General features: G+C 46.3%; 1 protein-coding gene across 4 annotated transcripts in view; it reads right to left on the minus strand.

Moving 5' to 3' along the window:
- LOC112256195 (disks large homolog 3) overlaps nucleotides 1–17336 on the minus strand; it is a 128489-nt gene that overhangs the window by 39261 nt on the left and 71892 nt on the right. For all 4 annotated transcript variants that reach the window (XM_042325719.1, XM_042325717.1, XM_042325718.1 and 1 more), the window contains 5 exons: nucleotides 15070–15120; nucleotides 12048–12172; nucleotides 11171–11340; nucleotides 10764–10900; nucleotides 8542–8686 (listed from right to left, as the gene is read on the minus strand). In XM_042325719.1, the coding sequence (XP_042181653.1) occupies nucleotides 8542–8686; nucleotides 10764–10900; nucleotides 11171–11340; nucleotides 12048–12172; nucleotides 15070–15120 (628 nt within the window). The remainder of the gene's footprint in view (nucleotides 1–8541; nucleotides 8687–10763; nucleotides 10901–11170; nucleotides 11341–12047; nucleotides 12173–15069; nucleotides 15121–17336) is intronic.

Genomic DNA, 17336 nt, shown 5'->3' on the forward strand with positions numbered 1-17336 from the left:
CACACATTTCTAAAAACCTACTTTTGCTTTGTCCTTATGGGTTATTGTGTGTAGACTGATGAGGGAAACAATTGAATACATTTTAGAATAAAGCTGTAACGTAACAGAATGTGGAAAAAGTCAAGGGGTCTGAATACTTTCTGAATGCACTGTATACAGTCCTTTTCTTGGGGGGGTGGATCAGATTTAATAATTCAAATAGATTGCGGCTTCTATCAATGTAATTATCTGCATCATTTCCAATTCCCCTTATATATTTTTTTGTAAATATATACTGTATATTATTTTAAATATATACAGTGCCTTGCGAAAGTATTCGGCCCCCTTGAACCTTTTGCCACATTTCAGGCTTCAAACATAAAGATATAAAACTGTATTTTTTTGTGAAGAATCAACAACAAGTGGGACACAATCATGAAGTGGAACGACATTTATTGGATATTTCAAACTTTTTTAACAAATCAAAAACTGAAAAATTGGGCGTGCAAAATTATTCAGCCCCTTTACTTTCAGTGCAGCAAACTCTCTCCAGAAGTTCAGTGAGGGTCTCTGAATGATCCAATGTTGACCTAAATGACTAATGATGATAAATACAATCCACCTGTGTGTAATCAAGTCTCCGTATAAATGCACCTGCACTGTGATAGTCTCAGAGGTCCGTTAAAAGCGCAGAGAGCATCATGAAGAACAAGGAACACACCAAGCAGGTCCGAGATACTGCTGTGAAGAAGTTTAAAGCCGGATTTGGATACAAAAAGATTTCTCAAGCTTTAAACATCCCAAGGAGCACTGTGCAAGCGATAATATTGAAATGGAAGGAGTATCAGACCACTGCAAATCTACCAAGACCTGGCCGTCCCTCTAAAATTTCAGCTCATACAAGGAGAAGACTGATCAGAGATGCAGCCAAGAGGCCCATGATCACTCTGGATGAACTGCAGAGATCTACAGCTGAGGTGGGAGACTCTGTCCATAGGACAACAATCAGTCGCATATTGCACAAATCTGGCCTTTATGGAAGAGTGGCAAGAAGAAAGCCATTTCTTAAAGATATCCATAAAAAGTGTCGTTTAAAGTTTGCCACAAGCCACCTGGGAGACACACCAAACATGTGGAAGAAGGTGCTCTGGTCAGATGAAACCAAAATTGAACTTTTTGGCAACAATGCAAAACCTTATGTTTGGCGTAAAAGCAACACAGCTCATCACCCTGAACACACCATACCCTCTGTGGTGGCAGCATCATGGTTTGGGCCTGCTTTTCTTCAGCAGGGACAGGGAAGATGGTTAAAATTGATGGGAAGATGGATGGAGCCAAATACAGGACCATTCTGGAAGAAAACCTGATGGAGTCTGCAAAAGACCTGAGACTGGGATGGAGATTTGTCTTCCAACAAGACAATGATCCAAAACATAAAGCAAAATCTACAATGGAATGGTTCAAAAATAAACATATCCAGGTGTTAGAATGGCCAAGTCAAAGTCCAGACCTGAATCCAATCGAGAATCTGTGGAAAGAACTGAAAACTGCTGTTCACAAATGCTCTCCATCCAACCTCACTGAGCTCGAGCTGTTTTGCAAGGAGGAATGGGCAAAAATTTCAGTCTCTCGGTGTGCAAAACTGATAGAGACATACCCCAAGCGACTTACAGCTGTAATCGCAGCAATAATTTTGCACGCCCAATTTTTCAGTTTTTGATTTGTTAAAAAAGTTTGAAATATCCAATAAATGTCGTTCCACTTCATGATTGTGTCCCACTTGTTGTTGATTCTTCACAAAAAAATACAGTTTTATATCTTCATGTTTGAAGCCTGAAATGTGGCAAAAGGTCGCAAAGTTCAAGGGGGCCGAATACTTTCGCAAGGCACTGTACAGTACCAGTCAAAAGTTTGGACACACCTACTCAGTCAAGGGTTTTTCTTCATTTTAAAATCAAAATATATGTTATATTTGAGATTCTTCAAAGTAGCCACGCTCTGCCTTGATGACAGCTTTGCACACTCTTGGCATTCTCTCAACCAGCTTCATGAGGTAGTCACCTGGAATGCATTTCAATTAACAGGTATGCCTTGTTAAAAGTTAATTTGCAGAATTTCTTTCCTTTTTAATGTGTTTGAGCCAATCATGTAACGGTTTTCTAGTGGTGATGAAGGAGAGTCGGACCAAACTGCAGCGTGTCGATTGCGATCCATATTTATTAAACAAAAAAACGTAAACACGACTAAACACTAAACACTACAAAACAATAAACGTAATGAAAACCGAAAACAGCCTATCTAGTGCAAACTAACAGAGAGTACAAGTAAGACACTAAGGACAATCACCCACGACAAACTCAAAGAATATGGCTGCCTAAATATGGTTCCCAATCAGAGACAACGATAAGCACCTGCCTCTGATTGAGAACCACTCCAGACAGCCATAGACCTTGCTAGACAACCCACTAAGCTACAATCCCAATACCACCACCAAAACCCCAAGACAAACACACCACAATTACAAAAACCCCATGCCACACCCTGGCCTGACCAAATACATAAAGATAAACACAAAATACTTTGACCAGGGCGTGACAGAACCCCCTAAGGTGCGGACTCCCGAACGCACCTCAAAACAATAGGGAGGGTCCGGGTGGGCGTCTGTCCATGGTGGCGGCTCCGGCGCGGGGCGTGGACCCCACTCCTTTAATGTCTTAGTCCCCTCTCCCTTCGTCCCTGGATAGTCCACCCTCGCCGCCGACCATGGCCTAGTAGTCCTCACCCAGAACCCCACTGGACTGAGGAACAGATCGGGACTGAAGGACAGCTCGGGACCGAGGCAGCTCGGGACTGAGGGGAAGCTCGGGAGTGAGAGAAAGCTCAGGAGTGAGAGAAAGCTCAGGAGTGAGAGAAAGCTCAGGAGTGAGAGAAAGCTCAGGAGTGAGAGGAAGCTCAGGAGTGAGAGGAAGCTCAGGAGTGAGAGGAAGCTCAGGAGTGAGAGGAAGCTCAGGAGTGAGAGGAAGCTCAGGAGTGAGAGGAAGCTCAGGCAGGTAGATAGATCTACCAGCTCCTGGCTGGCTGGTGGTTTCAGCAGATCCTGGCTGACTGGCAGATCCTGGCTGACTGGCAGATCTGGAAGAGTCTGGTTGACTGGCAGATCTGGAAGAGTCTGGTTGACTGGCAGATCTGGAAGAGTCTGGTTGACTGGCAGATCTGGAAGAGTCTGGTTGACTGGCAGATCTGGAAGAGTCTGGTTGACTGGCAGATCTGGAAGAGTCTGGTTGACTGGCAGATCTGGAAGAGTCTGGTTGACTGGCAGATCTGGAAGAGTCTGGCTGACTGGCAGATCTGGAAGAGTCTGGCAGACTGGCTGCTGGGCAGACTGGCAGACTGGCGATCAGACTGGCGGCGCTGGGCAGACTGGCGACGCTGGGCAGACTGGCGACGCTGGGCAGACTGGCGGTGCTGGGCAGACTGACGACGCTGGGCAGACTGACGACGCTGGGCAGACTGGCGGTGCTGGGCAGACTGGCGATGCTGGGCAGACTGGCGATGCTGGGCAGACTGGCGATGCTGGGCAGACTGGCGATGCTGGGCAGACTGATGGCGCTGGGCAGACTGGCGATGCTGGGCAGACGGGGGCACTGGCGGCGCTGGGCAGACTGGCGGCACTAGCTGCTCCATATAGGCTGACAGCTCTGGCGGCTTCTTACAGACTGACCGCTCTGGCGGCTCCGTGCTGACTGGCAGCTCCTTGCAGACTGGCAGCTCCTTGCAGACTGGCAGCTCCTTACAGACTGACAGCTCCGTGCAGACTGACAGCTCCGTGCAGACTGACAGCTCCATGCAGACTGGCTGCTCCATGCAGACTGGCTGCTCCATGCAGACTGACAGCTCTGGCTGCTTCATGCAGACTGACAGCTCTGGCTGCTCCATGTAGACTGGCTGCTTCATGCAGACTGGCAGCTCGGGCTGCTTCATGTAGACTGACAGCTCTGGCTGCTCCATGCGGACTGACAGCTCTGGCTGCTCCTTACAGACTGACAGCTCCGTGCAGACTGACAGCTCCGTGCAGACTGACAGCTCCGTGCAGACTGGCTGCTCCATGCAGACTGGCTGCTCCATGCAGACTGACAGCTCTGGCTGCTTCATGCGGACTGACAGCTCTGGCTGCTCCATGTAGACTGACTGCTTCATGCAGACTGGCAGCTCGGGCTGCTTCATGTAGACTGACAGCTCTGGCTCCTCCATGCAGACTGACAGCTCTGACTGCTCCATGCAGACTGACAGCTCTGGCTGCTTCATGCAGACTGGCAGCTCTGGCTGCTCTATGTAGACTGGCTGCTTCATGCAGACTGGCAGCTCGGGCTGCTTCATGTAGACTGACAGCTCTGGCTGCTCCATGCGGACTGACAGCTCTGGCTGCTCCATGCAGACTGACAGCTCTGGCTGCTCCATGCGGACTGACAGCTCTGGCTGCTCCATGCGGACTGACAGCTCTGGCTGCTCCATGTAGACTGGCTGCTTCATGCAGACTGGCAGCTCGGGCTGCTTCATGTAGACTGGCTGCTTCATGCAGACTGACAGCTCTGGCTGCTCCATGCAGACTGACAGCTCTGACTGCTCCATGCAGACTGACAGCTCTGACTGCTCCATGCAGACTGACAGCTCTGACTGCTCCATGCAGACTGACAGCTCTGGCTGCTTCATGCAGACTGGCAGCTCTGGCTGCGCTAAACAGGCGGAAGACTCCGGCAGCGCTGTAGAGGAGGAAGGCTCTGGCTGCGCTGAACAGGCGGGAGGCTCCGGCAGCGCTGTAGAGGAGAAAGGCTCTGGCTGCGCTGAACAGGCGGGAGGCTCCGGCAGCGCTGTAGAGGAGGAAGGCTCTGGCTGCGTTAAACAGGCGGGAGACTCCAGCAGCGCAGGAGAGGAGAAAAGCGCTGGCTGCGCTGAACAGGCGAGGCACACTGAAGGCCTGGTGCGTGGTGCTGGAACTGGTGGTACTGGATCGAGGACACGCACAGGAAGCCTGGTGCGGGGAGCTGCTACCGGAGGGCTGGGGTGTGGAGGTGGTACTGGATAGACCGGACCGTGCAGGCGCACTGGAGCTCTTGAGCACCGAGCCTGCCCAACCTTACCTGGTTGAATGCTCTCGGTTGCCCTGCCAGTGTGGCGAGGTGGAATAGCCCGCACTGGGCTATGCAGGCGAACCGGAGACACCGAGCGCAAGGCTGGTGCCATGTAAGCCGGCCCAAGGAGACGCACTGGGGACCAGATGCGTAGAGCCGGCTTCATGGCATTTGGCTCGACGCTCAATCTAGCCCGGCCGATACGCGGAGCTGGAATATACCGAACCGGGCTGTGCACCCGCACTGGAGACACCGTGCGCTCACCAGCATAACACGGTGCCTGCCCGGTCTCTCCAGCCCCCGGTAAACACAGGGAGTTTGCGCAGGTCTCCTACCTGGCATAGCCATACTCCCTGTAAGCCCCCAAGAAATTTTTGGGGCTGACTCCCGGGCTTTCTTGCCAACCGTGTTCCCTCGTATCGCCGGCTCCTCTCTCCGGCTGCCTCTGCTCTCCTAAGTGCCTCCACCTGTTCCCATGGAAGGCGATCCCTTCCCGCCAGGATCTCCTCCCATGTGTAGCAACCCTTGCCATCCAATATATCGTCCCATGTCCAATCCTCATTGCGCCGCTGTTGCTGCCTTTGTTGCCTCTCCTCTTTCTGCTGCTCCTGCCTGTTGACACGCCGCTTGGTCCGTTGGTGGTGGGTGATTCTGTAACGGTTTTCTAGTGGTGATGAAGGAGAGTCGGACCAAACTGCAGCGTGTCGATTGCGATCCATATTTATTAAACAAAAAAACGTAAACACGACTAAACACTAAACACTACAAAACAATAAACGTAATGAAAACCGAAAACAGCCTATCTAGTGCAAACTAACAGAGAGTACAAGTAAGACACTAAGGACAATCACCCACGACAAACTCAAAGAATTAAATATGGTTCCCAATCAGAGACAACGATAAGCACCTGCCTCTGATTGAGAACCACTCCCGACAGCCATAGACCTTGCTAGACAACCCACTAAGCTACAATCCCAATACCACCACCAAAACCCCAAGACAAACACACCACAATTACAAAAACCCCATGCCACACCCTGGCCTGACCAAATACATAAAGATAAACACAAAATACTTTGACCAGGGCGTGACAAATCATTTGTGTTGTGAGAGTGATATACAGAAGATAGCCCTATTTGGTCAAATACCACGTCCATATTACGGCAAGAACAGCTCAAATAAGCAAAGAGAAACGACAGTCCATCATTACTTTAAGACATGAAGGTCAGTCAATACGGAATATTTCAAGAACTTTAAAGTTTCTTCAAGTGCAGTCGCAAAAATCATCAAGCGCTATAACGAAACTGGCTCTCATGAGGACTGCCACAGGAAAAGAAGACCCAGAGTTACCTCTGCTGCAAAGGATAAGTTCATCAGAGTTACCAGCCTCAGAAATTGCAGCCCAAATAAATATTTCACAGAGTTCAAGTAACAGACACATCTCAACATCAACTGTTCAGAGGAGACTGCGTGAATCAGGCCTTCATGGTAGATTTGCTGCAAAGAAACCACTACTAAAGGACACCAATAAGAAGAAGAGACATGGAAATCTGTCCTTTGGTCTGATAAGTCCAAATATGACATTTATGGTTCCAACCGCCGTGTCTTTGTGAGACGCAGAGAAGGTGAACGGATTATCTCCGCATGTGTGGTTCCCACCGTGAATCATGGAGGAGGAGGTGTGATGGTGTGGGGGTGCTTTGCCGGTGACACTGTAAGTGATGTACTGTATTTAGAATAAACGAGTTGGACAGCAGAGTGAAGGAAAAGCAGCCAACAAGTGCTCAGCATATGTAGGAACTCCTTCAAGACTGTTGGAAAAGCATTCCAGGTGAAGCTGGTTGAAAGAATGCCAAGAGTGTTCAAAGCTGACATCAAGGCAAAGGGTGGCTACTTTGAAGAATCTCAAATATAAAATATCTTTTGATTTGTTTAACACTTTTCGGTTACTACTTGATTCAATATGTGTTTTTTCATAGTTTTGATGTCTTCACTATATTCTACAATGTAGAAAAAAGTAACAATGAAGAAATACCCTTGAAATAGTAGGTGTTTCCAAACGTTTGACTGGTACTATGTGTATATATATATATATATATATATATAAATATAACATATAATATTTTTTATGTATTTTCCTTTATTATTTCCCCTAACCCTACCACCCCTCCCCTAATTGGAGTAAACTAATGGACAACCATACTTAGGCTTCTACTTCCAGCTTATACACACTACATATATTTTACGGATACAGTATATTTAAATGATTTTATTTTGTTTGTTTTAATATACAGTCCTACTGTACAGGCCCTTTGATAATAAACCACTGGTTGACATGCATATTGTTTGGTGCCATACAGGATACCTGTAATAATTACATATAGTCAAGTACAGGTGTGTGTGTGTGTTTGTGTGTGGCTCTTCTGTAAATCTATGTGTGTGGCTGGCAAGAGCCCCAGGCCGTGGGTTCTCCTGAGCAGGCATGTGTGGATGTGAGAAAGCCTCCCCGCTCAGTGGGAGAGAGAGACAGACAGACAGAGCTGTTGCAGTGGGCAGCAGTGTGTGCTCACCATGTAGGAGTCTGGGCACAGCTGCGCTGAGGAGAACACACTGAAGCAGCTCTACCACTCACTAGGATAATCTATAATCATCCCTGTTACAGGGACAATGACATACACCTAGACTTAATGCTAATCAACAGAGCATTCTTCACACAACTGTTGCCGGGGTTTGTTTTGGAGGCTGAGGTATGAAATGATAATGAGCGGTGTGAATAGAGAGCCAGTGTTATTACTGCAGGGTTCCTGTGGTCTTCCATTAAAACAAACTGTGGACCAACTGAGTGGCACAGCGGTCTAAGGTACGGCATCGCAGTGCTAGCGGCGATGGGTTTGATACCGGGCTGTGTCGCAGCCGTCCGCGACTGGGAGACCCATGAGGCGGTGGACAATTGGCCCAGCGTCGTCCGTGTTTAGCCGACCGGGATGTCCTTGTCCCGTCGCGCTCTTGCGACTCCTGTGGCGGGCCGGGCGTATGCACTCTGACACGGTCGCCAGGTGTACATTGTTTCCTCCGACACATTGGTGCGGCTGGCTTCCGGAATAAGCGAGCATTGTGTCAAGGAGCAGTGCGGCTTGGCGGGGTCGTGTTCCGGAGGACGCAGAGCTCTCGACCTTCGCCTCTCCCGAGTGTTGCAGCGATGGGGCAAGACTGTAACTACCAATTAGATATCACGAAATTGGGGAGAAAAAGGGGCAAAAAGTACAAACATTAAAAAAAGGATGAATAAAAACGGTCTGCTGGTACCATTGAGGCAAGGCCTGGGATATAAAAGTGTAGTTGGATGCATTATAAGCAGTATGAGGGTAGGAGAGTGGGAGTGTTTAGTTTGAGCTACAGTGGACTACAGTTGCTAGCAGAAGAAGGTACGTACTGCTGGAGTAGTCCGGAGGGGCATACATGTCGTTGAGGTGCACAGGTCCGGGCTTGGCCACCTTGAGGTAGACCATGTCAGAGGTGTTCTTCAGCGCCGCCACCGCCTCCTCGTGACGCACGTCCTGCAGGATGATGTTGTTCACCTGGAGCACACAGACCACAGGGAAATCCTCAGGTCCACATCACCGAGGCTTATAGCTACCTCTCTTAGTTTGCCTGAACCACACCCAAATCAATCATACACTACTGTTGCTGTGTCCTACTAAGATACAGCGTGTGATATGCGAGCATAAGATGACGCCGACGGAGATGGTCCACATCTTACGTGCTCCAACCCGACTGACTCGGTACCGGTACTCCTTCTATATAGCCTCCGCATTGTAATTTATTGTGTTACTATTTCTGATTTTTAATATACACATTTTCGTACTTTTTAACTCTGCATTGTTGGGAAAGGGCTCGTTAGTAAGTATTTCACGGTAAAGTCCCCTGTATTCGGGGCATGTGACAAATAACATTGGATTTGATTTGAAAATACTTCAAAGGTTTTGAAGAGAGCTGCTTTATATTATAATAGAGATTGTATACTCCGGGAGCCACCACGTCTGCATCATTGTGTCTACAGATAAAATCATGGATTTGGGAAAACACTTTAATCAAATAGCATAAATTATCAATACGGCCGTCCGCACAGCTCTCCCCCCACAAAGGTTGTAGTGCCTTAATTACTTTGTTTTTATGTATGACAGCCTTAAACACATCTCAAATTCTTCAAACAGCGTTGTCAATCATTCAGCCTGACAGGTGGTCCAATTTATCTTCTGCAAGTGTAGAACAGAATATGCCCGGGGAGCAGCCGGGAAGTTTGAGCCCAGTCTGCAGCACCGTTTCAGTCACACACATGGCCATAAACACTGAAGAGTGTCGCCTGGCTCTCTTGAGAAACAGCCAGGTAAGGCCTTTTGTGCAGGGTATGAATATAGATCAGTGTCCTGATGTGTGCAGGGTATGAATGTAGATCAGTGTCCTGATGTGTGCAGGGTATGAATGTAGATCAGTGTCCTGATGTGTGCAGGGTATGAATGTAGGTGGGGATGGAGTGTAAAAAAGAACTCTGGCGCTGCTCTGCAAGTGGCCATGGACACGAGTGCTGCTGCTGCCAAACGTTGTTTGTTTGTTTGTTTGTTTGTTTTGTCACAAACTGGGTGAAGTAATGCGCACTATTATGCATTTAACGCACGAGTGACTGGCAAGGAGTCCTGGACTACTACTAACATGGCTGATTATTTTCAGCATCACGCAATGTTCCACTGCTACGACGCCGTACCTGGCACAGGGTGATCGGGCTTCGTGGACATACACCAGGAAGGAGCTCCTAGCACTACGGGACTATGGAGATTAACCACCTGGCACAGGGTGATCGGGCTTCGTGGACATACACCAGGAAGGAGCTCCTAGCACTACGGGACTATGGAGATTAACCGCCGGGCGGCCTGCTGAGCGAAGTGCCAGAGGAGCTGCTACACCGGCGGGGAGCAGAGCGATGGCAGCGGCCTCCAACAGCACTTCCACTTCCTGCTTGGACTCAGGATCTATGGAGTCAACCAGAAGATCATCTCCTCTTCTATAGATCCTCCATTAAGTCAATCCTCTACAGTACAGCATTTTCACATGGTTTGCTAACCTGACAGCTCAAAGCCTAAACCTTGAGAATGACCAAGACAGCAGGGAAGATAATAGGCATGACAGGATACCGTCATCAGACCGGCCAGAAAGGTCAAATCGGACCCTACACATGCACTGAACACAGAGTTCCAGCTGATGCCATCGAGGAGGCTACAGGGTGTTTATACGCAGGCTGAACAGATATAAACTGTAGGCCTTCATCATGTGGAACTGCCCCCTAGTCACAGCCTTGCCTGACATGAACTTATTCATGTTGGGGGGGTTGTGTCAATTGATTCTATGTACTAACGTGGAAGCAGCAGCACACTTGACAAGTCAAATTTCTCCTCTGGGACAATAAAGTACATCATAACATTACAGTAAGAGAATCAAGAGTGTCCTTGGGCATCCATCAGAGCTCAGTATCTGTGTGATTGACTGGGTATGGAACAAGACTGTGTTAGGCTGCTGAGCTTAAGACAAACCGCCTCTGCTACATCAAAGCAGGGCTAAACTCAGTTAATGAAGGAAGGTCCAGAGTAGATGTGTTCTTACAGCTAGCAGGCGGTCTCCGGTCTGCAGCCGTCCGTCTTTCTGCGCGGCCCCGCCCTCAATGATCTTTGTGATGTAGATGCTGTTGTCTCCAGGGATGTGCTGGTTGCCAATCCCCCCAGCGATGCTGAAGCCAAGGCCTGGGGTGAGAAGCACACAGTCAGGACAGTCAGTACTGGTTCACAGGCTGATCTCTAGGGGTTGGGGTCAATTCCACTTCCTTTTAGACAGCTAAGTAAAGAATAGAAACTTACATTCAGGTTCTCGGAAATAATCTCAATTTATGTTCCAATTTCAGAGTTGAACTGGAATTTCCCAAGGAAACAGGGGTTTAGTTAAGTTGTAGGGGCCTAGAAAATCCTGTCCCTCCCAATGAGGATTCATTCATGTACATAGTGTATATCGCTGACCTTTGGGCCCCTTGAGCAGGTTGATCTCCAGGATGGTCTCAGGAGGGGCCTGTCTTCTCCTGACCAGCAGCCTGACCACAGGGCCAGCCTCTTTCAGGGCCTCCACCGCCCGGCTGTGGACTACCTCAGAGACATCCACCTCGTTCACACGCAGCACACAGTCATTCACCCTGGTGAGATGAGGGGAAACAAAGTTCATATTTGACAATGCTGTTAGTACTGTAAAAACACATGCATGCTATACATGCAACCCTAGTTAATCCACAGGCTCAACAATACAGACTGAATCAAATACATGCACCCCCAGTCAATCCACAGGCTCAACAATACAGACTGAATCAAATACATGCACCCCCAGTCAATCCACAGGCTCAACAATACAGACTGAATCGAATACATGCACCCCTAGTCAATCCACAGGCTCTACAATATGGACTGAATCAAATACATGCACCCCCAGTCAATCCACAGGCTCTACAATATGGACTGAATCGAATACATGCACCCCTAGTCAATCCACAGGCTCAACAATATGGACTGAATCAAATACATGCACCCCAAGTTAATCCACAGGCTCTACAATATGGACTGAATAAACTGTTAGTCAGACTGCTAGTCAAAAATGCACGCACCCACACACGCACGCACGCACACACAAACACACACAGGCCAGCCCCACACCAAAAGTACTCAATATCATATAAAAAAATGTAGGCTTTGGTTTCCCAGTGAATCATAACTTAGTGGAAACACAAACAGAGCCTGGTGGCAGAGAGCTGTAGAGACACACACACACACACACACAGACACACACACAGAGCTCTGGCTGCCTGGCGGGACATGGTATAGTGACAGAGAGAGAGAGGGACTAACTTACCCCAGCCTGCCGTCCATAGCTGCAGCTCCTCCAGGGATGATCTTGGTGATGAAGATCCCTGGGTCATCTGGGATGTGTGGATTGTCCATCCCCCCAGCGATGCTGAAGCCCAGGCCAGAGTTACCCTGTAGAAGGGTTATGAGGCAGGGATCTTCTTTTTTATCTTTTGTTTGTTGTGTAGTAAATATTTCAGCTTTTACTTTCATTGTTTTATATTTGTTTTTTTCCTGTTTTTTCCTCTACACATACAGTAGAGACAATACACAACACACACACACACACACACACACACACACACACACACACACACACACACACACACACACACACACACACACACACACACACACACAAACACACAAACACAAACACACAAACACACAAACACACAAACACACAAACACAAACACAAACACAAACACAAACACACGAGCGTTCAGCCGTTCACACGTTCACACACAGCTCTACTGCATAAGTGATGGGTTTGCGTCCCACTCTAGGAGTGTGGACTCAAGGTCAGTGGGATAATGGGCTTCTTAATGGTATAGGAGTCTCAGGGGAACATGAGCTGTATGCAGACTGCTCAGGGGAACATGAGCTCTATGCAGACCGCTCAGGGGAGCATGAGATCTATGCCAACAGCAGATTTGTACCTTGTCAGCTCGGGGATTTGAACTTGCAACCTTCCGGTTACTAGTCCAACGCTCTAACCACTAGGCTACCCTGCCGTCCCGGCAGACCGTTCAGGAGAACATGAGATCTATGCAGACCACTCAGGGGAACATGAGATCTATGCAGACCATTCAGGAGAACATGAGATCTATGCAGACCGTTCAGGGGAACATGAGATCTATGCAGACCCCTTTGGGGAATTCAACATTGCTGATGACCACGGCACTTTCTCATACATTCAGTGTGCTTTATACTATACTGAACACAAATATAAACACAACATCTAAAGTCTTGGTCCCATGTTTCATGAGCTGAGGAGTATTTCTTCTGTAGTAAAGCCCTTTTGTTGGCAGAATCTCATTCTGATTGGTTGGGCCTGGTTCCTCAGTGGGTGGGCCTGGCTGCCTAGTGGGTAGGCTTATGCCTTCCAAGGCCCACCCATGGCTGCACCCCTGTCCAGTCATGTGAAATCCATTGATTAGGGACTAATACATTCATTTCAATTGACTGATTTCCTCATATGAACTGTAACTCAGTAAAATATTTGAAATTGTTGCATGTTGCATTTATATTTTTGTTCAGTATACATACTGAGATCAGGTCACTTAATTCTAAATGTAAGACAAAGCAGTCCAAATGGTGTGGGTCTAATCTTTTTTTTTTATGGACGGATTCATAAGTGGAAGAGAAGATTCAGGGAAGTTTCATTTCTCTAAAGACTTGGCACACAACTTTCCTTTCTTCTCTCCATATATCTATGCACCCCCCTTTCCCCCCCACCTTTCCCTCAGCATGACAAAAGCACCCATTTGGATCCAGTGGGCCCAGGCGTGCTGTTCTATCTGACAGCTGCAGAGACAGGCTCCAAACAAGACAGCTGAGAAAAGACTTCGCTTTATTCTTTTCTATAATTAATGACCAACGGTCGCAACCAATTAGGACAGAGGGAGGCTGAGGCCTCCCAGTGCGCTTCTCCCAATCCAAAAGGAGTGCACTGGGCCCGACCATCAACTGTTACCCACCCACAGTCCTTTTAAAGTGTGATTTTTATCTAGTTTATTTAAGCCTCTGCATGCAGAAATGCCACTCAGAGGGGGAGATAGAGAAAACAGCCCTGCATCTATCTGTGGGTGGAATAACGAGAGTAGGAATTTACAGGATGTCTGCCCTGCACTATAGACTGAACTCTGCCACTGACAAGTGCAACTGTCAATGTTCCTGAGAGTGTGTGTGTATGGGAAGAGGACGTAAGAAATATTGAATATGTGTGCTGTTTAAAGATGCAATGTGAGGCATATAGGGGTCTGACGAAGACTGATGTATACTGACGTCATAATCTTTGTCGCTCCTACGTATAGAATTACTATATGTAATATATTCAAAATGTCATATGTGATAGAGAAATCATTTGCTTTGGTTTTCTATAATATATTATACTGAACAAAAATATAAATGCAACACGTAACAATTTCAAAGATTTTACTGAGTTACAATTGAAGGAAATCAGTCAATTGAAATTAACTCATTAGGCCATAATCTATGGATTTCACATGACTGTGCAGGGGTGCAGCCATGGGTGGGCCTTGGAAGGCATAAGCCTACCCACTAGGCAACCAGGCCCACCCACTGAGGAGCCAGGTTCAGCCAATCAGAATTAGTTTTTCCCCACAAAAGGGCTTTATTACAGACAGAAATACTCCTCAGCACCCCCCTTGTTACACATGGTCTGCGGTTGTGAGGCTGGTTGGACGTACTGCCAAATTCTCTAAAATGACATTGGAGGCAGATGATGGTAGAGAAATGAACATTCAATTCTCTGGCAACAGCTCTGGTGGACATTCCTGAAGTCAGCGTGCCAATTGCAATCTCCCTCAAAACTTGAGACATATGTGGCATTGTGTTGTGTGACGAAACTGCACATTTTAAAGTGGCCTTTTATTTGTCCCCAGCACAAGGTGCACCTGTGTAATGATCATGCTGTTTAATCAGCTTCTTGATATGCCACACCTGTCAGGTGGATGGAGTATCTTGGCAAAGGATAAATGCTCACTAATAGGAACATCAACTAATTTGTGTACAACATTTGAGAGAGAAAAGCTTTTTGTGCACATTGAACATTTCTGGAATCTTTTATTTCAGCTCATGAAACATGGGACCAACATGTTGTGTTTATATTTTTGTTCAGTTTATATGCAACATTTACTGTACTGCAAAACCTTCAAGCCAAAGAGAGCCGCTTACTGCCATCTAGTGGGAAAAGCTGATGTGTTTAACAAAAGGCTTTGAAGAACACATCTGATCACAAGACGTGAACATAATAAGTGGTTATAAAGGTTTTAGTGAACCTCACCCTTTCCAAGATGATCTCGTCATATTTATACATCCCATCACTGCCATTTACCTGTCAACACAGAACACATGCATGTAATTTACATCACCATCATCATCTTTTCTGTTTCATATTATTTGTACGATGTTTTCATGTGGGATGCCACATGAAAACATCGTACAAATAATATGAAACAGAAAAGGATAAAAGAACATCTTTCATCTCAGTATAATCATTTTTAATTACCATAGACTTGAACACAGACATACAGGTAACTGCCAAAATAAAGGAAACACTTGCATAAATGAGGGATACAAAGTATATTGTAAGCAGGTGCTTCCACACTAGAGGTTGACTGATTAATCGGAATGGCCGATTAATTCGGGCCGATTTCAAGTTTTCATAACAATCGGAAACCGATTTGGCCGATTTTTTTTTTTACACCTTTATTTAATCTTTATTTAACTAGGAAGTCCGTTAAGAACACACTCTTATTTTCAATGACGGCCTAGGAACGGTGAGTTAACTGCCTTGTTCAGGGGCAGAACGACAGATTTTTTACCTTGTCAGCTCGGGCGATTCAATCTTGCAACCTTACAGTTAACTAGTCCAATGCTCTAACCACCTGCCTCTCATTGCACTCCACGAGGAGCCTGCCTGTTACGCGAATGCAGTAAGCCAAGGTAAGTTGCTAGCTAGCATTAAACTTATCTTATAAAAAACAATCAATCAATCATAATCACTAGTTAACTACACATGGTTGATGATATTACTAGTTTATCTAGCGTGTCCTGCGTTGCATATAATCGATGCGGTGTGTATCGTTGCTCCAATGTGTACCTAACCATAAACATCAATGCCTTTCTTAAAATACACAGAAGTATATATTTTTAAACCTGCATATTTAGCTCAAAGAAATCCAGGTTAGCAGGCAATATTAACCAGGTGAAATTGTGTCACTTCTCTTACGTTCATTGCACGCAGAGTCAGTGTATATGCAACAGTTTGGGCCGCCTAATTTGCCAGAATTTTACGTAATTATGGCATAACATTGAAGGTTGTGCAATGTAACAGGAATATTTAGACTTATGGATGCCACCCTTTAGATAAAATACGGAACGGTTCCGTATTTCACTGAAAGAATAAACGTCTTGTTTTCGAGATGATGGTTTCCGGATTCAACCATATTAATGACCTAAGGCGTGTATTTCTGTGTGTTATCATGTTATAACTAAATCTATGATTTGATAGAGCAGTCTGACTGAGCGATGGTAGGCACCAGCAGGCTCGTAAGCATTTATTCAAACGGCACTTTCGTGCGTTTGCCAGCAGCTGTTAATGACTTCAAGCCTATCAACTCCCGAGATTAGGCTGGTGTAACCGATGTGAAATGGCTAGCTAGTTAGCGGGGTGGGCGCTAATAGCGTTTCAAACGTCACTCGCTCTGAGACTTGGAGTAGTTATTCCCCTTGCTCTGCATGGGTAACGCTGCTTCGAGGGTGGCTGTTGTCGTTGTGTTCCTGGTTCGAGCCCAGGTAGGAGCGAGGAGAGGTACGGAAGCTATACTGTTACACTGGCAATACTAAAGTTCCTATAAGAACATCCAATAGTCAAAGGTTAATGAAATACAAATGGTATAGAGAGAAATAGTCCTATAATTCCTATAATAACTACAACCTACAACTTCTTACCTGGGAATATTGAAGACTCCTATGAAAAGGAACCACCAGCTTTCATATGTTCTCATGTTCTGAGCAAGGAACTTAAACGTTAGCTTTCTTACATGGCACATATTGCACTTTTACTCTCTTCTCCAACACTTTGTTTTTACATTATTTAAACCAAATTGAGCATGTTTCATGATTTATTTTTTGGCTAAATTGATTTTATTGATGAATTATATTAAGTTAAAATAAGTGTTCATTCAGTATTGTTGTAATTGTCATTATTACAAATACATTAAAAAATTGGCCAATTAATCGGTATCGGCTTTTTTTTTGGTCTTCCAATAATCGGTATTGGCGTTGAAAAATCCTAATCGGTCGACCTCTATTCCACACAGGTGTGATTCCTGAGTTAATGAAGCAATTAACATCCCATCTTTCTTATGGTCATGTATAAAAACTCTGGGCAGGCCATTATTTGGCCTACCATGGCTAAATAAGAGATCTCAGTGACTTTGAAAGAGGGGTCTCAAAGTAGCATAGGGAGTTTAAAGGATGTGTGTCTCAGTCACCAGATCTCAACCCATTTGAACAGTTATGGGAGATTCTGGAGCGGAGTCTGAG

Source organism: Oncorhynchus tshawytscha, linkage group LG08, assembly GCF_018296145.1.
Source record: "Oncorhynchus tshawytscha isolate Ot180627B linkage group LG08, Otsh_v2.0, whole genome shotgun sequence".
Classification (NCBI taxonomy): Eukaryota; Metazoa; Chordata; class Actinopteri; order Salmoniformes; family Salmonidae; genus Oncorhynchus; species Oncorhynchus tshawytscha.